This window comes from Serinus canaria, chromosome 8, assembly GCF_022539315.1.
Source record: "Serinus canaria isolate serCan28SL12 chromosome 8, serCan2020, whole genome shotgun sequence".
In the NCBI taxonomy this organism is placed as follows: Eukaryota; Metazoa; Chordata; class Aves; order Passeriformes; family Fringillidae; genus Serinus; species Serinus canaria.
This window is the reverse complement of record NC_066322.1, coordinates 16,511,511-16,536,067: the sequence shown is the minus strand read 5'-3', so window position 1 is coordinate 16,536,067 and position 24,557 is coordinate 16,511,511. Positions and strand designations below refer to the sequence as shown.

The following is a 24,557-nucleotide window of genomic DNA, read 5'->3' as shown; positions in this document are numbered from 1 at the left end:
GAAACTGCATTTAAATACTTTCTTAGAAGATAACTTGGAAGTACTGGCGCACCAGAAAAATTGCACACAACTTGTCATGTTTGTTAAATGATAGCTGTACTGTGCAATTTTTTTGTTGCAGTTGACTATGCTACCGTTAGTTCTATGTGTTGTCATTTACCTATCTTGGAAGTAATTTTTAGTCACGATTTCTTAGGTCTCAATTACTACAGATATTATTAAAGGTGTTATCTTCAGTAATCTTTCATGAAATATAGGCATCACTGTATTAAGTTCTGTTTAATGGAAGTTCTTGTATAAAATTATTTTAATATTCTGTTTGTCACATAACTTGCCATGGATAAGGAACTACTTTCAGTAGCTAATTTAGCCATTAAAAGTGATTCAGTGACTGCTTACTTTTGTGAACTTAATAATCACACTAAATTTGACATTATAAACTTTTGCCGTGATGTAATTTTTTTTCTGAAATTGTGAGGAACTTGATTTCAAGTTGCTTTTTCTCCAGGTTTATTTTCTGTAATATTTTCATGAAATATGAATTGTCTTTTTGTGCCTTAGGAGCTGGTTCGAAAAGGGATACCTCATCACTTCAGAGCAATTGTTTGGCAACTTTTATGCAGTGCTCAAAGCATGCCAATTAAGGATCAGTATTCAGAGCTTTTAAAAATGACATCTCCTTGTGAAAAATTAATAAGAAGGGACATTGCTAGAACATACCCTGAACATGATTTTTTCAAAGAAAAAGATAGCCTTGGGCAGGAGGTCTTGTTCAATGTAATGAAGGTGAGTTGGTATTTCAGCCTTTGAGAATATATTAGCAAGAACATGCACCAGCTTGGATTGCCTTGTATATAAAGAACTTGCACCAGTTTCACAGGTTATAAGTTTTTTTTAAACCATAGAGACTGGGATGGTTTAGCAAATCCTGTTTTAGTTTTGATGGCATTCCTGTAAGTTTTTTATATCTCACGTGGTAAAACCAAGTTGGCAATAAAACAAAGCGACATACTTACTGCTGATTGTGTAATGGAATGAAGTGTGCCATGAATTGAACAGTATTGCCCGAGACAAGAACATTGGCAATCAGAACTGGTATTCAGTTTGCAGGTATTTCTGAAGTGCACATGGCAGGTTCAAGGTAATGTGCAGTTGTTCCAGTGCCCAAACATAAAATGAAAATGCCGATGTAGTATTGTTTGCACTTAAACTTTGAAGGTCAGACTTTTCCATAGAACGTGGTTTCAATGGAAAAGTTGGCAGCTTTCCAAACCATAGTAATTTCCATAACTCTAAAACAAAGATACCACCTGCATGGACATCACCACGTTTCATCCATCTGTAAATAAAACTGTAACACATATTTTTTCTGAAGACAACTCGTTTCATTGTCTGGTCTGTCTCCTGTAAAACTAGTACTTTGTGAGATTTGTGTGAGATTTGCCAGTGGTCTCTCTTATCTTTTACCGAATTCCTGTAGTTGAAAACTGCCTGTGTGTTTGATAGGTATGCCTTTGTTTTAGCTTTATATGTGCTCAGAGAGCAGAGTTTGTAGCAGCAGGTAGAAACTAGAATGGCTGACTAAAATTTCTGGATAGGATGTCTGCCCTTGTTGGATTTGAGAAGAGGGAGAGTAAGTTTTTACAAGATAGCAGAATGAGCCATGGTTACTTTTTATTGATAATGAGGTTTTAATTGTTGAGAGTTTTAACTTTATTTTCCAGGCTTACTCTTTGGTGGATCGTGAGGTTGGATACTGTCAAGGGAGCGCTTTTATAGTTGGATTGCTGCTTATGCAGGTAAAAGTATTTAAAAATATGTGAACCTTTAAAATCCATGCTAGAATGCATAATATATTGTGATGGTTTATTTTGGGAATTTTTGCAATGGTTTTTCTTCATAATTTTGTTACAATGGAGGTGTCAAGGACAGCTGTTTAGTCTGGAAATAAAATGAGATTTACTTGGTGTCGTTCTATTTGCCAAGATACTTGTATTGGACTGGGAGAATGTATTTGTTACTCAGAGCTAAGGTAGGATTGCAGGCTTGAAAGCTATTCTGGTGAGTGATATTTCAAAAATAAATGAACTTCTTATTTCTCTTCTATTACATGGAATCTCCTCAGAGTTCAAATGAAACTACGCAGTTGACTTGATTATCTTAAAGCTTCCTTTGTATTATTGGTTTTTGGTTTGTGACAAAGTTAGGGTGTATAGTAAGAAACTTACAGATCTCCATTTCAGTTTAGAAATTATTTGCTGGAATTTAATATATACAAAATTAATTGGAGTAATTGGCTGCAAATCCGTTAAACAAAACAAACCAGCGACAAAGAAAAAAGCTCCACTGTGTGCACATGCACGCACACACAAAAACCCCACCCTAGATCCTCCAAGTCATTTACTCTGATATATCATTATGTTTGTTCAGAGTTTTTACTGTGTTTTTTTGTTTTTGATATAGATGCCAGAAGAAGAGGCATTCTGTGTGTTTGTTAAATTAATGCAAGATTACAGACTGCGAGAACTCTTTAAACCAAGCATGGCTGAACTGGGCCTTTGTATGTACCAGTTTGAATGCATGATACAGGTACATACAAAATCTATCAAACTTGCTCTTTGGTAACTATTAATAAGGAGCTTGGGAGTTACAGCTCAAGAGCAGGCATGTCTGTTGGCTAACAGGATGCACTCTTGACAACAGCTAGTTTCAGAACTTCACAACTAAATGCATGTGGCTCTGAGAGCAATTTTTTTTTAACCTTTGGCAGACAGTGACTGGCTTCAGACACTGAAGCATGAGGATTTGTATTGCTGCAGTTTAAACAGAGGAATATTTAATACTGTTTGGATTGAAGACATTGAAAATCTTCATAGTCAATTTATAGTATCTTAAAAGATGAAAATTGGGAGGAACCCTCATATCTAGAATTGAAATTGTTTTCAGATTTGAAATGCAGGTTCTTCTTGGTCAGGCTGATGGAGAAAAATAGGTTTCTCTTTTGTGATCCAGTTTCTAACATGGTGGTCAAGGGTGAGATATCACATAGCCTTAGATTTTTCAGCTCTTTTTAGTAGCCCGTTCTAGTTATTACTCAGGGATTTACAAGCTTGACTTCCCCTTAGGATCAGAAACTGTTTTTGTTATCTGCTTTGCAGGGTAGACATTCTGTAGGATATTCTGTGTTGGGGCTTCAGTTGCATGGTTAATGACAATGAGTCATATCTTTCCTAGTCCTGTTGCTGGTACAGCTCCTATCTGTACTAAGTATCAATTACTTTCTTATATTCAAAATTTGTCAAAACCACATCTGCACTAAAACTACAAGCAGAAGCTTGTAGCTTAACATACTTGTGTATTTTATTCCTCTTCTTTTCCAGGAACATCTTCCAGAGCTTTATGTGCACTTTCAGTCTCAGAGTTTTCACACTTCTATGTATGCATCGTCATGGTTTTTAACTATATTCCTTACAACTTTTCCACTACCAATTGCAACGAGAATATTTGATATCTTTATGTCTGAGGTAACTACTAAATAGTAGTCGTATGTTATATTTCAAGAGTAGCTGTTGAAAGCAGTTATCTAGGTAGAGGTATAAATCCCCTCATGATGGACGAATCTCATAATCTTGCTTTTTATTTCTTATACTGATCAGATTATTTTAAGGGAAGGTGTCTGTGTGTGCCCTTTGTCAAGGAAGAGAGCTAAGTCACTGAATGTTGATATTGTGTGTAGCTTTGTGCTCTAAGCCTGTTGAAGTGTTCCCAAATCTTTTCTTTCTGGGTGCAGTGCACTAGCATTGCATGCAGCAGGGATATCCATTCCTCAGTATTATGTAGAGTTTGCAGTGGAAGCTAATGCTGCTTTCAGACCAAAGTTGAAGTTCATTGGGGATATGCAAGCCAAGAAGGGGGAATGTTAGTTCTTTTTATTGACCAGGTGATGATGGGGGCCAAAGAAATTTCGGGAATTATTCAGTGTCATCACAAAGACAGCTATGCTGTGTTTAGGATTAGAGCTTTGCACAATTGTAACTAGTAACAAATCATAGCTTATGCTTGCCTTCAGTCAGCTTTTAGAAAGCAGTAAGTCAAAGGTGGATCCTTTCAGCTTGCCCTCAGGAAAGTCCAAGAGGGGGTATATAGTGAGACATTCCTTTTTTTTTTTTTTTTTTTTTTTTTTTTCCCAGTAGTTAACTGCATTGTACTGTGTCTGAAATTAAAATAGCTTTTTTTGAGGAGTACTGGGGATTTTTCTACTTAGATATACTTAAAATGGTTGATAGAGCTGACCTAGAGAATTCCTGTCACTTGAGATTTTGCCTCATCACTAACTTCTCTGAGAGAGATGTCTGGCACCAGGACAAATAGCCAGATTGCTTGTCCTTGGAACAAAAAAAGAAACACAGAAGTAATTTGTTGAGAGACCTTTTCAGTAGCCCTTTTACTTGCGCTTACTTGGGTGAGATTTCCAATGTTAATAAATAGTAGAGAAGCTCTGTGCTATTGACAATGGCATGAATGATTGTTGGATATTTTTTGACTTCTCTTCTCAGGGTTTAGAGATAGTATTTCGAGTAGGTTTAGCATTACTTCAGATGAACCAGGCAGAATTACTGCAACTTGACATGGAAGGAATGTTACAGGTAAGCTATAGTTATAATAATTTTAAGAGATAGTAGTGTGTCTATTTCCTTGCAGCTGTTAATTATATGTAATCTTGTGCTCTGATTGCTTTTAGCACTTTCAAAAGGTCATTCCACATCAGTTTGACAGTGGTCCAGACAAATTAATCCAAGCATCTTACCAAGTCAAATACAATGCAAAAAAAATGAAAAAGTAGGTATTACATTTTAAGAAAATAGAATATACTGTTGCTGAGTTACTGTTTGTTTACCCTTAAGAATTGTTATTTGGTGTTTCATTCTGAATTTTCCATCTTTACATTTTTTGGGGATTTTATACTTTATGAACAGTTAAAACTGCAGTTCTGTCTGAAAACAAAAAGATTCTAAAGTAGTATTTGCTATTTTTCTTAAATATAATAAAGCTATATCTCATTTGCAAAAATAACTAAAAAAGCATTTGAAGAAACTGCAAGTTTTGGGGAATTACAGCACTTCTGTAAAAAGGAACTGAATAGGAACATTGGGTAGGGGGTGGTTTTCTGGTGGGAGGGGAGATTGTTTTTGGTTTTTTTCAGGGTGAACGGAGATGAAACTTTTGTAATCTGGCCTAAATTCTGAAGATGTTAGTTCTCAGGAACTGGAAGAATAATCATGGTGCTAAAGAGTGCATTTATAGTCAAAATTAGTGCTAATTAAAATATAAATTGATAAAACTTTGCAGTAACACTGACAACAGTAAAACAACTTTAATTTGGGGTTTGAAATCTTGAGAATACTGCTACTTGATGTTGTTGTTGTTGAGGTTAGTTGCATGTCTCTTCTGCCTTTGGTAAATTTTGTTTTGATTAGCAAGCTGCAGATAGTGTGATTTGCCAGGGTTGAGTTTGTTGGGTGACCCATCAGTTGTGAAGTATCCTGTGTTCATTGTTGCACTGCAGGTTGTGCCCAGGGTCTTCCAAACTGAATTTGTCTATCTTTTTCCTTTTTTCTTTTTTTCTGTCAGCAGCCTATGATCAGTAGAGTGAGCAATCTTCTCTAAAAAAAGAAGTAACAACAAAGCTTTCAGGAAAAATATTTTCTTTGCAAACCAGTACAAGTGTATGCAGTTGAAAATCCACCATTTCAAGTCTGAACTTCCTGATCTGCCTTCTGTAGAGGCATTGCTATCTCAGCTTGTGGGTTTTTCTTTTCATTTGGTTTGCTGGGGAAAGGCTAAAATTGGTTTATATTTAAGGTATTTTTCTTAGATTTCTTTGCATCTTTGTCTTCCAGGCTTTCCAAGCTCTGATTTCTTTTGGCTGAATCTATTGAATTGATGACAATATTACATGAAGGGGTTATTATAGAGTAGCTCCAAATTGCTGCCACTGTAATGTATCCAAGCAAGCTCCTGCACTTCAGAGTGCTGGTTCAGTCAGTTCATATGTACTGAAACCTGTGTTTAAATTTAAGGTCCTGTCTAAGCATTTACTGCAGTGTATTTGAGAGGAAATATCAATAATCTGTATCTCTGTTCTTCTGTTATTTGTTAGGTATTACACCACGTAAATTATCCTCAATGTTTCTGACCATAACTTACTATTTCTAATTTTTAGGCTAGAAAAAGAGTACACTACAATAAAGACAAAAGAAATGGAAGAACAAGTTGAAATTAAAGTAAGGAGCCCTCAACAAATATATTTATGAATAAATTTGATTCCTAGATGGGGGGATTACATGTTTGATCTCTGCATGTAGCAGGACATAATTAAGGCCCCTGGATTCTTTTCTTTCAGCATTTATATTTGGGATGTCTGTTCTAGAGGATACCTACAGTGAAATTATTGAGACTTCTGGTGGACGTTAAAAAAAAAAAATCTTTGGGGACCTTCTGTACTTATTTTTTTAGTATTTCCTGCTGACAAAAACTTAATAATATATGCCCTCATTTATCAGAGGTTCCAAATATGCTGGTTTAGATGTAGGTGCTCCACACAGGAGGTTTGTTTGACACATGTTAAGATAGACTTCATAGAGTGCACTTGAGTGGTTTGTCTTTGATTTTAATATCTTGATTTTTCTTATGCATTGGACTCAAATTGTGGCATCTTCTGTCTGCAGTAACTTTTTCTTTTGGAGCTTTTGCAGTTAATACAAACTGGGGGGAAAAAAACCAAGCTGCCAGTGGAGTTTATTTTTCCCTTTTTACTAACTGACCTACTTCCTGTATGTACCTAATCACTGCATCTTTTTGCTTTTGTGACATAAATAGGCCTTTGATGCCTTTTTTTCCTATTTCACTTTTTTTTTTTCCACAGCATGTTGTTTGATCTGGATTTTCTTCCTTGTGGTTTTAGCCAGTTCTATGAGAAAAGACAGTGGGAGAAATTATGTGCAAGTGTATTATATAAAACCTAGGTGAGGGAGTTAGGTACAGCCTTCCTTCTTCCTGTCCACTGCTAGTCATTTTGCCTTTCAATATCAGTTTTTGAGGCATCAGTTCTTCAGAAAAATGACTGTGAGATGCACCTGGGAGCATAAAGGTATTAGGAGGCTTTTTCAGGCAGTTAGTTATTGTAGCAGGCAGTGAGGCAGTTAGCAGCAAGAATATCTGGTGTAACAGCAGCTGAAATCAGATTTGCAGGGCTCAAATGACAGCTCTCTGCAGAACAGGACAGAGTAAAACCATATGAAAGACAACTATAACTTTAGATTCTAGTATATTAATTCATTTCAAATCCTTTCTTGCTTCTTGCCACCATTCCCCCCCAAAAAAGGAGAAAGCAAAAAACCTCCCCAAAACAAAAACCATGAAGCCCACCCAAACAAAAAACAACCAAAAAACCCCAACCAAACAATGCCAAGCTATCTGTTTCCAGGGCCTACTTTGGGACATATGTAAATAATTTCTAATTTAGCAGAGATTCTTAGCAGAAGAAACTATTTTAGGGGAGATAAAACCATATTTTGAGTTTGCCTTTTAGCCTGGCAGAATAAATGCTGAACTGATAGCCAGTCTCCTCTTCTGAGGGGTGCGGATCTCTTCTGTCTGAATGCTGACTGCTAAAATTTACAGGAAGTGCACTTGTATAGAGTTCAGTACAATTCTTTCTTACTTCTGGCACATTTGAGGTAATTCTCAGTATAACCTTACAGATTAATGTAAATTCTTGTGAGGAAAGGGAAGGAAACCTTGGAGCTGCCTCATTAGCCTGTCCTACTGCAGGGAGTGCACTGTCATGTCCCTTAACCATGAAGACTTTGACCCTGTTTATGAAGGGGAGGCTGTCCACTCTGGTGTGGGTTAAGCCCCATGGTTCCCCTGCAGACATCCAGCTTTCAGCAAATGCAACACAGATGGTTTCACATAACATGAGATGTGTTCTTGTTTTTGCTGTAGCAAGCTGTTCAAACTCATCTTTTGAGCTAGTGCATAATATGAATGGTTAAGAAGGTCACAATTTATTTTTGCATTTATATTGATTTTCACGGATGTGATGAGATAAAAATGTTGGTAGTTTGCTTTGCTTTTATCAGACTTTCAATTCATAACTTGAGAAATGGATTTGTGAACTGTTTACCTTCCAGAGGTTAAGAACTGAAAATAGACTCCTAAAACAGCGCATTGAAACACTAGAAAAAGTAAGTATGTTGGGGATTAGATTTAATCTCTGTTAATTTAGACTTCATTGATGGCAACTTCATTATATGAAATGGGAATCTCAGAATTATAGTTTACTGTTTTCCTGATAATCTCCTGGTGTTAACGAGCAGTGCTTCGCCAAATAACATGGCTATCACCAAGCAAATAAAGTCAGTGCTTTAAATATGTAAGGTTATGTCTTAGTGATTATACAATCAAACATTTTGACATACTCAGCTTATGTTGTACTGTTTTCTTTCTGAATTAGAAGCATGTGTTCAAAGTCCAGAAGATTCCATGAAATAGTGGACTGGTTGTTTGGAAAAAAAGGTCATTGTGAGAGAATCCTCAGTTTTGAAAATCTGAAGTTGCTTCATGTTTTTATGTAGGAGCAAAATGACAGACCTTCCAATGACCAAGAGATGTTGCAGCATTTATATTGAGAACAGGAACACTGCCATTCATTCGTTCTATGTGGCTTTCAGGTTTTGTGGCAATTTTGGGTACTTGGTGGAGAGAATATCAAAAGACTTATTTCTCTTGTGTTTAGTCTGGATTAGAGTTTTGTTAGGTTTTTTTGTAACTAACTGAAACTTCAAAAGTATGCATGAGTACTGCTGTGGATACATTGCCAACTGTTCTCCAGTGGCCTCTGCTGTATCCTGGTATGACACTTCCTGTGGCAAATTGCATCTTAGCTGCTCTAGAGGCTCAGGAATGAGAGCATTCCTGCCCGTCTTAAGCACCAACAGGGACCATCTCTCAGCAAATGGAATTGAATGCTCTTATGAGCTGCAAACAGTTGTTCATGTTTCACAGGGAAGAAAATGGTAATATTTCAATTAAGAGTGACATAACTGAAAGACGTCACACTTAGGATGTTAAACCCTAATGCAATTTTTTGAAAAGAAGTTGGTCTGTGTCAAATTCTAATTAACTGGTTTCAGAATTTAGTTTGGAAAAGATGCATAATAAGGGCACATAGTGAAAGTTGTGACCAACGATACAATTTTATTTCTAGTATTGGAGATTTATAAAATGAATGGAAGAGAGTAGGTTCTCTTTAAAAAGCTTGAAGCTGTAGTGAATCATTTCAATGACCTTGGTAAATATGTAATAGTTAATACCCTTGTTTATACTTAACTTGCAGAGGTTTGAAATCTTTTCTTTTTTTAATTCTAAAGTCCAGGATGAACTGCCGTATGCTAGTGCTTTTGCAAATTCTGTGCTTAGAATTTCAGAATTCACCTTCAGATTATCCCAATCTGATTGGAATCAAAACAGTTCCAAATTGGAAAATATTATCTATTAATAAGAATTCCTGAAGATCATTGTCATCGCAGCATTTGAAGAACATCATAAAGTGTGAAAAATACATTAAATTCTTCTGTTGGAAACTTACTTTAAAAATATTTTTCCTTTATTCAAACCCACCTGATTTAGTTGTGATTTCCTTAGTGTACCTTAACTTCTAAGAAATAGCACTTATCTACTAGCTTGAACTTCAATTTTATTAAAAGCTTCAAGGACAAAGAAGGTCTGTGAATAGATGTATTTCTCTTGTAGAATATACAAAAAAAATGATTGGTTTCAGGGGTGATAAAATAGAAATTAATTAAATGCAACTGCAGGGCGGTCGGGCTTATCTGTGTGCAAAAGTGAAAATTTTTTTGGCAAAACTTTGGCAAGAAAAAAGACTCTATGAACTGCTGAGTGTGTTAGTGCAATAGTTCAGTAAAACAGAACATTAGCTGTCATAGTTGACATTTCCTACTTGTCTGTCAGTTTGTACCCTTTAACTGCCCTGCTTCATCTTAGTGGAAGCTGAAGTTCTGCATGAGTGCCTCAGTGCTTAGTGGAGTTCCCTCAGTGCTCAAATTATGCCTTTGTTTCATGTTGTGGGGGGACTGTAGATGCATCCATGTCTTGCATCCATCTGTTCCATCCTATCAGATAATGCTTTGGTAACGTTCATTAATTCAGGAGCAAGCCACTCAAACAAAAACAACCAGTCTTCTGTAGGTGAATTTTAAACGTTACAGAAATCTGGCTTTGAAACCTTTTTGTATCACAGATGAACTGTGTTAAATCTGTTGCAGAAAAGGCTGCTTCCTGGGATCTTTGGACAGAGTTGCCTTCATTTATATGAAGAGTTGTTAATTTTGCAAAAAGAGTTTGCACAAAAAATGGGTAGAATTTGGGCATTTTCTTTCTATCAGCTCTTAGTCTTTTTTGTCACTATTTATCAGTCCCTTGTATTTTGGTTTCCCTTTTCCTCATTCCTGTCTGAATTTTTCCTTTGTAGGAAAGTGCTTCCTTGGCAGATAGATTGATACAGGTATAGTCTTTTAGTCTTTTACTGTATGACTCTCTTCCTACTCATAAAAAAACCCAACTGCTTTAATGCATGCATTTTGCATGCTGTATTCTATCCCTGCTTTGCTGATTTGGAATAAATACAGAGCTAATACATCTTGCTAGAAACTTGTTTAATTTTGTTTACTAAAAATATATAAACCCAATACCTGCACGTTATAGTAATTTTCCTAACCTATTGTAATTTTTTGTACAAATTCCTGTGGCAAATGGATTCTATGACACTGTATTAACAATGAAATTGAATATTGTGAGCCTCAATCTGTGCATGTACAACTGAGTAATAATGCATGAAAGAAATTTTATTGAATGCAAGTGCAAAGCTGTGCTTGCTAAATGAATGCTGAACTTTGTAATAAAGTACTAAAGCAGCTGTTTAGTACTACTTGGCCTAAAATTTCTACCAATTGTACTCTGTGCTGTTTGCAAAACCAATCTGATAAAATAAGCAACTAAGCATCAAAAAGGCAGTTTTCCTTGGATTTGTCATCAAGTGCTTAAAAAAATAAATTATGTCCTAAGGGACAAGTGACAAGGGCCCAGGAGGCTGAGGAAAACTACCTCATAAAACGGGAGCTGGCCACCATCAAACAGCAGAGTGATGAGGCCAATACTAAGCTGGAGCAAGCTGAGAATACCATCAGGGAGCTCCAGCAACAGCAGCAATGGGTAAGGAGCCTGGCAGCACATCATCTCATTTTTTCCCCTCACATGTGTTTATTTTTCCTCATCGTTACATGACATGGTCTCTGTGCTGTCTGTTCACTGTGATTTGCATTCTTAAAATTACACAAATTGGATTAAATGAAATTTTGCTCTGTTCTACTGATAGATGAGATTCATAACCCTGGATAGGTGTAAGTTATGAGTTAATTAAAAAAACTAAACAACATACCCACAATGAAGCACACAGAGCAAAAAACCCTACAAACCAACCCAAAACCCTTCCACCACAAAAGAAATACTAACAAAAAGCACACATACAACCTCTCATAGCTCTTAATGGTAAGAATCTAGCCATTGCAAGTTGTGTCACTCCGAATACTCAAATTTGAGGATTGGTTCACAGTGCCCTTACCTAGTGTATAATTAAGGTAATTTCTTTCATGTTGATGTTTCTTCTGGGTACCCGTATTTGGTTTTTTCTGAGTATGCTAAAATTGACTGCTTGCTGAAGTAGAAGAGTATCATCCCTGATTTTGCAACTACAAAACTTGATTAAAAGGTATGGGTTTATGGGCATGTGGAGCAGGAAAATAAATTTTAGTAGCCTTTTATAGTGCTGTATTTGTGTGCACTCTGTGTTTTAGGTAGTGAAATGTTCAAAACTTCTGACTGTTGCTGTAGGAGTGAAGTTACTTTCCCTAAGACACTTGAAATGCTCAGTATCTTCTCTTTGGGGGATAGGGGGAAGCATTTTAGCATCTTCACTTGCTGAATAAACTGTGCCCTACTAGTGTTGATGTGAATGGCTTCATATTGTTTTAAGTAAGTGGTATCCAAGTACTTGTCTGGAGTCTTGGGAATTTCAGGTGTATGAAATACGACTTACTACAACTAAGTATATTGCAGCTCCTTACCAGGTTTCTTAATGTCAGTATGGCAGTTTGTTTTACACGTCTTCTGCCAAAGCTCTAGAATTACCTGTGTCTCATATTGGAAGGTAAAGATGAGATTTATTGTTAGACTGAAAAGAAATCACAACTTAAATGCAACATTCTAGAACTATTTTATTACTTATGTTTAATGCATTTCAGTGTAAAAAGATATGTATTTTGGAATAGCTGTAAGAAGTGATTAATGAGCTATTACTCTCTCATGTGAAATACTGCTTTTTATAGAACTTGAACAATTTCTTTAGGGGGAAAAATATGAAGAAATTATGATTAAGATGGGGATGGTCTAGTAATACTTCCCAACATTTTTAGATAAATTATAATCTTTCAAGTGAAGTACAGTGAGAATCATTTATAGACTTTTGGATATCCAGCTATTTTATCCAGCTGTATTGTTTGATTACAATAGTACACACGCCTTTGGAATATATTTTTCAGAGACATCCATGTTAATGACCTGTATGCAATGAAAAGTTTTGAGAAGAAGACTGAGATACTATATTTATTTGTCAATTGGTGGGAATATGACCTTTAAAGCTAATGCCTTTATGCTGTGGACCTTACTGAGTATCAGTGATGGGGAGGCCTGACAGGTTGCCTAGGTATGGAACTGATCCTGAGCAAAACCTTAGATAACTGTGGATTGTAAATTTGGCTGGGTTGGAGCTGTGGGTGCAGACAGCTGGATAAGTACTGCAGGAGTGGAGAGGAGAGTAAATTAAATTATGAGCATGCTTTCTTCGTTCCGTGCTTGCAGCATTGTTTTCCTCCACTTAAACGTAAACATGGCTATAGGAAGTTGTCTGACTCTGTGTGTGGAACTGAGACTGTAAAACCATATGGTTATAGACAGATTTGTGCTGGCTTTTTCAGAAGTGCAAGGAATAGCAATATGGCTTTGAGACTCATCAGAATTAGACAATGTGGTGAAAGAGTTAAAATGGTTTAAGTGAGGAGCGTTTGCGAGATCCTGCTGCGTCAGTAAGGCGTGTAATCGAACAGGCTTTTGACTGTTTCCAAGCATGGGAGTGGGAGCAACAAATATAAGCAGCTGCGTGCGTTTCGGGCGCCACCTGGTGGGAATGCATGGATTTAGTGGAATTTTGGCGTTTTACTGTACACTTGTTAATTTTTTGCCGCTTGCTAGTGCCAGTAGCTTTGTTCTTGGCAATACTCCTTTTCAGTACTGTCTTGTATCTGTTTTAATGTTTTCTTCTCTAATTATTTCACCTTTGTTTATTGTCAGCAAAAATGATTGCATTGTAAAGCTGTAAATCACTGCATAGTTTCTGTACTTATTTAAAGATACAGCATCTATTGTATATATTTTATCATCTACACCTTTTTCAGTATTGAATTGTATTGAATTGTTTGGCATGATAAACAACTGTAATGTTTGGATATGAATCTCTGAATAGAAATGTATGGAAAGAACTGCCTACAGGTACTTGCAACTGCCTCTTCTGAACAGCACTGTGGGATTTAAAAAACCCACTGTTTTGTTGGTAGCAAAGAATTATCAAAACAATAGTATTTCTAAGAAGGTTAACATAGCCTTTGTAAAAAGGCTATTTGTTTGTATTTGAGTATTATCAAGGGTTCATTCCCTGTTCTATGAGATTGGATAGCATAAGTTGGATAAGGGTATATAAGTTGGATAAGGGTATAAGATAGCATAAGGGTAAGTATTTTCAATACTTACTGGATTTGTGTCTGAAGAAATTCTCCCCTGCAGCACTTCTGAATACAGAGGTGGGTAGAGGAATATTCTTTTGATTGAAGCCCAACACCAGAAGCCCAAATTACATACAAGTTTATTTTTTCCTGTGCTAAACTATTTATAGAGAGTTTTTAGTTTTAATCAAAAAGACTTCATAATGAAGTGTGGAGTCCACTTAAAGAGGTAATCATTATACTAACAAATGATACTAACCTCTCTTTGGCTTGTCTGGTTTTTAAATGTGGAAGCTTGCCAAAGGCAAGTCATGGTGTGCTACCAAGTGATTAAGAGGGAGGTGGCTTCTTCCTCGTACTGCTGGTAAACCAAGAACTGCATAGAGGAAGTTTTGCGTGACTTGAACAAAATACAGTTTTCTTTTGAGGCATGCTAAGAGCAATGGTATTTAAGGAGTTAGGGGAAGGGGTAATCAGCCTGTTGTAACTTACTCCTGATAATTATGTGCTGAAGGTTTTATTCTCTGTTCTTTTCCCCCTTGTGTTTCTAAATGAAAGGGGTAGCTTCTTGCTGGATGTAAACACCTCCAGAATGCAAATCTTGTCTTTCTCTGTGACACTGTAATTGTCTATGATTATCCAGTTCATCAGTCTGAATGCTTTAAAATTGAATCTGATAAACTGGAGGCTAATCAAGCTAAAATTAGTTCACATCTTATTTTTAAATAGGCTCTTCAGCTATATTATGTGAAGATAGAATTTTAATTGACTAAGCATTCAGATGGAAGCATATGCATTTTGCAAGGTAATTTATAGTGATGTATTTGGTTATTGTTACAGCAACTTCATAATGCATAGTTTCTTTTCAGGAACTCATGCTAAAATGACTAATAATTAAGAACATAGTAATTTATATTGGGGATATATGCTTGTAAATGGGTGTTGCTACTTTATGAAAGTCTTCACTTTATTTTACAGTATACTTTCCTAATACTGTGTTCTGATTTGCAACAAAAAAAGCAGGAAATAAGAATACTGTATTTAGGGAAGTACTACAGTTAGTGCTCAAATGTATAAATAAAGTTAGCTGGGTGCTGCTGAATCATCTGTTATGGGCTCTTCAGTATAGTGTACTGGAGAAACATTGTGTAATTACATCTGTCATCAGCCAAAATAATAATTGGTATGGTTATGTTTAAGAACAGGTGGGTGGAAATAAATTCAGTTGTATGAAGCCCAGCAAGGACTTGTTTCTTTTAGAATTAAATGGCTGTAGAACTACAGTTTTAGTCCTTTATATTACTTACGTCTCTTCAACGAAGGCAAGAAAATGTTACTGTGGTTAAAATGTTTGGTGCCTGAAAGTCTGTATTTGCATTGTGGCTTTTGTCAGAAATTCTAGGGCTTAAGGCAAATATATAAAAGCAGATATTTTTCCTGCAGTCAATTTAAAAGTAGTTTTAAAATGCTGTTTTAACTATAACTTGTGTTACTTTTATATACTGAATTATTGAAAATGTGCTTTGTTTTACTAGGTAGCAAAATGCACAACTTATGATTTGTGAATCTTGATTTCTTCAGCCTGTTTTGATCTTGGCTGGGGTTTTTTGTATATCAAGACTTGACTTAGAGTTTGTTGTGGCTAAGTAAATAAGTACTCTTAACGTATTCCTTAGGCAGGCAAAATCTAAAGACATATTTAAAGAAGTCATGGCTTATGCTTGAAACTGCATTAACATTCATTTTCTTACATTCTCCATTACTTATTATTTGATAAACATCAATTAGATTTTTATGGAATATACTTACATTATTGCAAAATCAGCATGTATTCAGTTCTTCAAATCTGCTGTTTTCTCTCAATGTCCTAGAGAACACTGCATTTGCTCTTATTCCGTATGTGTCACAGACAAAAATCTGGAATGTGAAATGTAGAGTCCATCTAAGTTGCAGTGTGTATCGTGGGATGAACCTGTACAAACAGCCAGGGAATAAAAAAGAGTGCTTGCTTCTTCTCTGCCTCTGCATGGTGTTACATATGGTACTTGTGTTGCTACATGATGTAAAACAACTGTAGAAATGAATCAGCATTGTCCACCATCCTCCTCCTTACGCTCAAATCGGGTCTGCCTCCACTGCTTGCTGAGGCAAGAACACTGTGTGGGTTGAAAATTCTATGAATTCAAGTAGTGTTGTATGAGGGAGAAATTATTAATGTACAAGGATCATAGTGTATCTGTGTTCCATGTTTGTTCACGTGCACACAGTATGCCAAGTGCTTAAGTGGACAGTGTCAGTGACACTAAAAACTGCCTGCCTGAGCTGCCTTTGCCTTTTAATGCTTTGTACATATCCCCTTCATTACAGCTTCCTGTAGGCACATATACATTCAAGAAATATAGTAACACTAAGAGTCGGGTGTACATTTTGAATTCAGATTGTACTGTAAGTCTTGACGAAAGGTTCAATTAGCATGCAGAAGTATAAAAAAAAAAAAAAAATCCTTGACTGTATACATTTAAATCCTTGTTTTGTCCTGTTTGCCTTTTATTTATACATAAAAAGTCAGAGAGTGTCGCACCCTAACAGAAGCATGTGAAACTGAAGAGTTCTGTTCATTTTTTTACTGTTTTTTAGATGCAAACTATGATGAAACTTTAGATTAAATTGTTTGGTGCAAACATAATGTAAGACACAGCTGTATCTTTAGTATAATGAATAATCCTTAAAAAGTTGAATTGTTAATTAAAACTGAATCTATGAATCCAAGCATAGTACTTATATTTCACAATGTAGTTAATGACACCAAAAATATATTGTTTTCCTCTAAATGTAATTTTCAGGGTAGCTATGTAAACACAGTATCTAAACAACTACGCTTTGAGGATTTCAACGCCCACTTTTTTCTTCAGTCAGAAATTTAATGCCTGATTTAGGTTGGTGTTGCCCATCAAGCAAGTTTGACAATCTGTTAAACTGACAGGTCATTTTAAAGTGACCCAGGAAAGAAATAAAATGTATTTTTTAACTATTGTTTGGGGGAAAAGAGAGTCTTTTAAATATAAGTGCTTCAGTTGGATGTATCTGAATCTCAGAAGGAATATATAGTGTGTGAGCAAACGAGACCCAAGAGCTGGATTGAAGAAAAGGGCAAACCAAAGTCACTGAAGTTTTAGGACTTTGTAAAAGTCATTTAGTTTTATTTTAAAGCCAAGATTATGGAAGGATTCTGTTGAATTGGAGTTCAAATGAACAAGGATTGAGTGATATTTGTACTAATCTTGTAATTAGCTAGTCTTTCCCAAACATCTTTTTCTGCAGATCACAAAATAATCACAGATTGTTTGAGAATCTTTCAATTAGGTTGACAATGAGAGAAGAGTGTGAGTTGCTGCTTGTCAGTACTGGTGGGGGGGGTCTCAGTTTTGTCAGACACATTCGGCTGTGTGCAGCTGCAGTTGTTTCAGTAGGGATACGTTAGTTAGCAGTCTGGACTGCTAACTTGTATATGATAAGCACTTATGCCTCTACTCCTGATATTAGACATTTGAATGTACTTGTCCCACCAAATCTGGTGTATAAAACCCCTTTCAAACAATCTGTACTTCATACTAAACATATTTCTGCAAACTTTGTAGCATAAATGCAGTTCACGATACAGTGAAGACTTTGTGCTACAGCTGGAAAAAGAGCTGGTCCAAGCCAGGCTGAGTGAAGCAGAATCCCATTGTGCCCTGAAGGAGATGCAAGATAAAGTTCTAGAGATGGAAAAGGTAAATCAAACCAGGACCTTCTATCCAGAACAGCACTAGAAACAAACTACAGGTCCCTGTCATTCCTAGCAAGCAGAACTGTGCTCTAGGACCTTCTCTTCTATGCTTCTGTGACTGCAAGATGCTTTTTAAACCTGGAAGTACAACAGTAAAACTAAGGTCTCTTAGTGCTGGGAAAGGTTTGTGAATAACTGATGGCTTTTCTTCTATTCCTGAAGCCTGCTGTAGTGGAAGACTTGCATTCTGGTGAAGTCCTGACAGGAAACATCAGTTGTTTCAAAATTACATCCTGCAACAAGAGCAGTGGGCTTAGAGTGAGCATTGAGATGATGTGAAACTAAATATTTTGGAAGGGGAAGAAGAAGGGGTTCAATATTACCATTCCCGTTATGGGCAGGGAAAGAATCCCTTATCCCTTCACTACTCAGTATCAGAATCTCTACTGCTTTTTGGGTGCCATGCTAGCTTGTAACTTATTGATGCCAGAGTTCAACCTGTACTCAAACCTACTGTCAAACATTTACCTTTCTTTGAAGCAAAGTTTAACTGCAAGAGAAAAAAAAAAAAAAACCCCAAAAAAACCCCCAATAACTGACCTGATATAAAGCAAGCTTTTCAGATCTTGTTGTACTGACTTTGGAATTAATTTCCTTAGGAAATTTTAATGAGCTATATAGCCAGACTTTGGCTAGAACTTACTAGCTAATTAGATTAACCCACTGGAGTCAAGATTTATTTTTCAGTTATCTGATGGGCTTAGTATTAGTAGTGTGGTATTTTTTACTGTATTGACCATTGGTAAGAATTCAGGATATAAAGTATTTTTCAAAATTCTGGAGACTCCTTGATCTTCATCAGCATGGAGACAGCATACAATGAAAACTTAGCTGTGAAGAAAAACTGGAATAGTGGGATTAGTTCTGGTGCACCAGACAAACTCGGGCATACAGTAATATCTTAGTCTGTCATAATGAATTTATGCACATGAACAAGCGGCTGAAGCCCCTGACATTCCTCCAGCAGAGCTCTTTACTGCCGGTAGTGATGAGTCGTGTAACCTGGGGAGCTTCTGCTGAATGAGCTGAGATTTGCATGGCCACAATGACATTGCCATAAGCATTGAGAAACAAACCCTCTCCTTTCCTGTATTTGCCAATACTCACATCCCAAAATTCCCATGGAATGCTAATCAATGGTTGTTGTGATGTGTTCTGTTAATGTTAATCAGGTGCTTTACTCAACTCTCAAGAAAACCTGACAACAGTCACAGTATTATACATCTGCAAAAAACACTTGATTTTGCTGAAAACAACTACAGGGAAATAAAGTGATGAAGAACAGTTCAGCTTTGAATATTTGGTGAACAGTGATTTGTAGTAGGGATATTGTAGATGGCCTGTCCATTTTCTTCCCCTCTTGTTTTTCTCGCACATTTCCATCATTAGGATTTTGTCTCTGTTATGCTTTTCCTGGTGTTTTCATGTTTTCTGTTTAGCCTTCTCTCACCTTTCTGCTTTTTCCTCATGTGTCTTGCACTGTTCACCTCTAAGACCTCTTGACTGGTTGTTGTTTATAAATATTAACAGGTGGTTCCTTTGTCAGCATATCTGTTCTCCTTTTCAAAGGCTGATGACCTACTTCCTAAAAAATTGCTTTCTATTTATTATTTTTCCTGTAAACCTAAATAAATGTTATAGCTTTAAGGTGTAATTTCAGTTCATTGTTTGTTTTACTTTTTATCAACTAGATCAAATCAATTCCAGATTACTCTCCATATTTTGATAGTGTGTGCAGATATTGTAAATGTAACATTTTGTTAGGGATAACATTCAGGGAAAGCTTGAAGTAAGAATACCTAGAACTACTACCTTATAAATTTTTTTTGTAGTTGGCAGTTGGAAGCTATTTGTACACATGATATCCAGAAGCTTAGATTTTTTTGATGGCTTTTATTTTGCAGAGGATGTGCATTAAAGTTTCCTTAGCTATTTTTACATGTCTGTGTTCTTGGACTGGGTTTCACTAAGCACAATTTTATTCAAATGCATATTTAAGAGGATGGTCCTTGTTGCAGAGGAACAGCTCCCTCCCTGATGAGGAAAATGTTGCCAGACTACAAGAAGAACTGATTGCAGTAAAATTAAGAGAAGCAGAATCTTTGATGGGTCTCAAAGAACTAAGGCAGCAAGTCAAAGATTTGGAGGAACACTGGCAGGTATGGGTTGCAATACAATTTTATGAATTTTTGTTTTCAGTGATAAAGCATAAGACTATAAAATTTTGAGATACTGAGATCAAGTAGAAACTAATGATTATGGATCAAACTGCTGATGTGAGAAAATCCTTAAATTCAGCTGTCAGAAGAAACTTAACTTCAAAAATATGTTGGAAATCGGTGCCTAGTTGTTAACCATGGCAGAGGGCCTGTGCAACCAGGTAACTGTTATGGTAGGAGGTAGGAGGGAAATAATACCTGATCAGTACTCCCACTTTTCTACATGTTAAAAAGAGCTAGAAATAGATGAAAGTCTCAGGATATACTTGCAACTCTCTGACTTAATGTAGTTAGGAATGAATGTGTTCAGTTTTTTAATTGTCTGTCCTTAAAAACAGTGAGTTTCCATGGGTTTTTAGCTTTTAGGATCAACAGGGGAACTCTAGCTATTTGTCCTCATATAACTGAGACCTTAGATGAAGTAAGGAAACACCAGGAATGATCAGGCATTGCCAGCAAAACCATGCCGTTTTTCTAGCGTCACCTAGCTCGTACCACTGGAAGATGGAAAGATCCTCCCAGAAAAAATGCAGTGAATGAGCTACAGGATGAGCTGATGACAGTGCGCTTGAGAGAAGCAGAAACTCAGGCTGAACTGAAAGAGACCAAACAAAGAATGATGGAGGTGGAGACACAGGTATGTTATTGAACACTAGGATGTGTGAATTGAGCTGGGTGCTGGCAGTTTGGTGTTAAATGGTAGATACCTGATGATGATCTTCACTATCTACAGGCAGGACTTCAGTTCCAAAATATGGGATGTTTTTACTTATCTTAGACAGGGATGAGAGAATCTAGTGCATGCAGTCTAACTTTAATGTCTCTTCTTCAATCTTTTTCAGGACTATGCTTCTTGAATTTCTAATTTGGGTTAGTTGTTAGACACTGAATGTGTATCTTAAGTCATTAAGTCTTAACAGGTGTAATAACAACAAAAGTATATTTAAGGTGTTTTAAATTTCACAAATCGGATTAGCAGTTCTGATAACAGTAATGTTTAGGTGGCAGTGTGTGCTTTCTTTTGATGAAATTGGTGATTGATTTTCTGCTGAGGTAATGAATCTGGTTACTAAGTTGTGGATTCAGCAAAGCAGCTGTTTATTGGTCAGGGGTTTTTAGCACGAGGTTTGCCTTTAATGTGCCAGAACAGAAAAGCATGGGTTTACGCCTGCTGAGGTTTGTGAAGAAATATACCTTGACTGCCGAGATTCTTTTTTTATAACTGGGGAATAAGTTGCTTAGCACCTGAAATGAGAATGCACTAAAGTGTTGAGTTTGTATTCTATTAGTAAACTTTCACTCAAGTTAATAAGCACAATGTGCTGATGATTGAGAAGGATTTGTATGAGGCTTCTAAGAAATCGTCCCATGAAATACCTGCTAAATGTTACTTTTTGAAAGAGATCTATGCATCCAGAAAACTAAACATCAACAGCTTTACTTGAAAAGGTTCAGCAATTCCAGAAAGCAGGAGAGCATGTAAGGACATGCTCCCGAAGACAGATGAACCAACTGCAAGGCGTACGAAGGCATATGAAGGCAGTTGGTATAGACAAAGAGGTGCCTTTCTGACAGAGGCACCACTTCGTCTATACCAACGGAACAAGTTTCCTCTTGCCTTACCTTTTAAAATTTTCACTAACGTGTCAATATTGTTTTGGTCAGTAGGGGGCGGAGAGATCCTGCTGTTTGCCTCCCATGTACTTTGGTACTTCTCTCTTCAGTGTTACACGTGGAGTCTTTGTACGTGCTTAGGCTGTTCAGCTGTCATCTGACAAAAATACCATTCTCGTGGTATGGTGTGCACAGCTTCAGGTACAAATGCTGTGACTTGTATTTGTGCACTGATCTCAACTAAGGTGCCATGTGGCTTTCAGGAATTCACTGGGCAGGGAAATGTGCAATGTCAGTATTTCTGACATACCTGATCTTTCCTGGATGCATAGTGTAGTTGGGATACAAGTTCACCAAATCTGCCTTACTTAGGCAACAAATTAGGAAAAAGAGATCTAGTGGATTGTGGTGGAGCTTTGCAATAATGTTCTTACAATGAGTCTTCTGTTTAAGAACAATTTGATTATCCTGGTGATAAGCAAAATGTTATGCAGTCTCTTCTGATTACACTTGGAAAACTCTGAATGCTTTTTCATCAAAGGTCTGTTTCATCTCTAAGTCTCTTTTGTCAGACGTCAGGGAGTTAGATTAATATCCTTTCCTTAACATGTATTTTTTTTCCTTTTTTTGGCCATATATTTCAGAATCAGATCAATAGTAATCACTTACGAAGGGCAGAGCAAGAGGTTACCAATCTACAGGAGAAGGTGCAGTATCTTTCTGCACAGAACAAAGGACTCCTGGCTCAGTTGAATGAAGCAAAACGTAGACAAGCAGAGATTGAATGCAAGGTAAACAATATCCTGAAAAGAATATTTGTGTGCTAATATATGTATATTTTAGTCTTGTCTGCCATTATTGGATAAAATTGTGTCTTAACTGAGAAGCATAAATCATAAAACCAAAATTCTTTTTACTTTTACAATATCATTTTGAATTTACTATCTTTTACAATATCATTTTGAATTTACTATCTTTTACAATATCATTTTGAATTTACTATCTCACAAGAACCACTTGAGGTTTTGACAGAGCTGCTTCTTTGTGGTCCCATGAAGATAAACATTTACTTTAGAGCATGGTTCTACTCAGAAAAGTGTCTGTGTATAATATAAAAAGACACTCCTCAGCAACAGACTCTTTCCAGTTTTCATTTTTCTTTCTGTTTTGCTGGTTCCATTTGTTTCTAGTGGGACTTGAATGTACAGCGCAGTAAAGAAGTAACTTCTGATGACCAATCAAACTCCATCACAAGCTTTTAGGAAAAAAGACACTGAATCTTAACTAGAAGAAATTGCTTCTACTGACTTTCTTGTTTGCCATAACCTCTGGTTTCCTAAGTGCTATTTTTTTAATGCTTGGATTAATTTTACTGATTTTTTAATAGTAATCATAATCTTGGTGATGCCTTTTTCATATAACCCATAACTTTCTTTGTTTGATTAGTTTTTTATACTGAAGGTGCTCATTAATCCTTAAGAGATTGAGGATTGAGACTGTGTAATCAGTATTCTGTTTTATGTTGACTATGTAAAGAGCAATATGTCTTTAAGCTGATTAATGAATTAGTACCCATAAGTATTCTCAATGGGATAATACATTTGTAGAACAATGTTCTAGCATGGGCTGGAGAAGAGTGTCACAATAGTAGAGCACCAGTCATACTCTTTAGAGATTCTGTGAAGTTCTGAAAGTAGCTATGGTGAATAGCCAATGAAGTATCTTCACTGACATATCCTAACATTAGATCCTGAAACATTTTTTGCAGTTAATAGAAAAAATATTACAATTTACACTGTAAGATGTTTAACAAGTTGTATTTGATTATATACCAGAAACAACAACAGTTATTCCTGATTTCTATTAACTGATGTTGGATTTTTTTTTCTTCTGTTTTTTCAAGTTGTTTGAAATCATGCTCTAGTTTTATTTTTGTCTTGGCTAAATAGCAATATTTCTACTGTCTCAAAAAGTATATATTTAGATTTTCAATTCCAAATATATGCATAATAAACTGGTATGTTATTTCAGGAGCTTGTATTTTTCTTTTAAAAGATATCTTGAAATGCTTAAGCAGAAATTAATTTTTTTGTAGCCAGTTGCATCTCATACCACCTGTATGGCAACTGTTTTTGCCACAGGTGTGTGTTGTTATGTTTTTCCCTTTTTTATCTGATTACTACTTCTACAGCAAGGACTCAATTTCAAATTTTTTCTTGAAACTCACCACTGATCTTTCTAATCAGTTGTGCTAAAGACATTACAACTTAAGGTTTGTGCCCCGACCCAATCTTGTCTTTCCTACTATATCAATTTCTGTGGTAATTATTGAGAACATGCTCTGTTTCAGAGATAAAGCATTAGTGCCATCTAGAGCAGCACTACTGACTCATCTCTGATCCCAAAGTCAAACCAAGCCAGTCTTTCCTTCAGCTTTCAGTTAAATACGTGCAATCCTGTGGACTTGTCGGTTTGGCTTTATTTAAGCAATCATGCAACAGAATTTAGCAAGAATGGCTAAACTTTGTAGATGATAGATTTCTCTGAAATGGGCTTCACTGATTACAAGTGCAGTTAGTTGGGTCCTGTAGATTATATACCTCCATTACAGGAATATTTAAAAAAGGAACCAAAACCAAACAGGTAGCATGTTTAGATTAGCTACTATGGATAAGCTTTGATATGTTTGATTTTATTTTAACTGTACTGTCTAATGAAGGGTGATTGAGTACTGTTTGGTTGAAGCACACATTAAAATAACTGAAGTACTGGAATTGATTTGCAGTAAATGCTGTTTAGTTACACCAGTCTGCTATAAAAGTAGGTGTTCCTGAACCTAATCAATCTCTTCCCCAGAGCTGTTTGCTCTTCAGCTGATAATTATCTAACACTGCTTTTTCTCTGTAGTTGTACCAGGCTGCTGACAATATAATATTTTTATTTTGTTTTATACTCTGAAGTCTTGAGGACTTGCCTCAT

General features: G+C 36.2%; 1 protein-coding gene across 8 annotated transcripts in view; it reads left to right on the top strand.

Annotated features, from left to right (window-relative positions):
• Nucleotides 1-24,557, top strand: part of EVI5 (ecotropic viral integration site 5) — a 70,369-nt gene that overhangs the window by 17,933 nt on the left and 27,879 nt on the right. For 4 of the 8 annotated variants that reach the window (XM_030226435.2, XM_030226442.2, XM_030226434.2 and 1 more), the window contains 14 exons: nt 562-786; nt 1,725-1,799; nt 2,464-2,589; nt 3,381-3,524; nt 4,557-4,646; nt 4,742-4,839; nt 6,224-6,284; nt 8,196-8,249; nt 10,556-10,588; nt 11,149-11,295; nt 17,555-17,689; nt 19,764-19,904; nt 20,443-20,601; nt 22,223-22,369. In XM_030226435.2, the coding sequence (XP_030082295.1) occupies nt 562-786; nt 1,725-1,799; nt 2,464-2,589; nt 3,381-3,524; nt 4,557-4,646; nt 4,742-4,839; nt 6,224-6,284; nt 8,196-8,249; nt 10,556-10,588; nt 11,149-11,295; nt 17,555-17,689; nt 19,764-19,904; nt 20,443-20,601; nt 22,223-22,369 (1,635 nt within the window). The remainder of the gene's footprint in view (nt 1-561; nt 787-1,724; nt 1,800-2,463; nt 2,590-3,380; nt 3,525-4,556; nt 4,647-4,741; nt 4,840-6,223; nt 6,285-8,195; nt 8,250-10,555; nt 10,589-11,148; nt 11,296-17,554; nt 17,690-19,763; nt 19,905-20,442; nt 20,602-22,222; nt 22,370-24,557) is intronic. The other 4 variants (XM_050977365.1, XM_050977367.1, XM_030226437.2 and 1 more) reach the window with 4 other exon arrangements.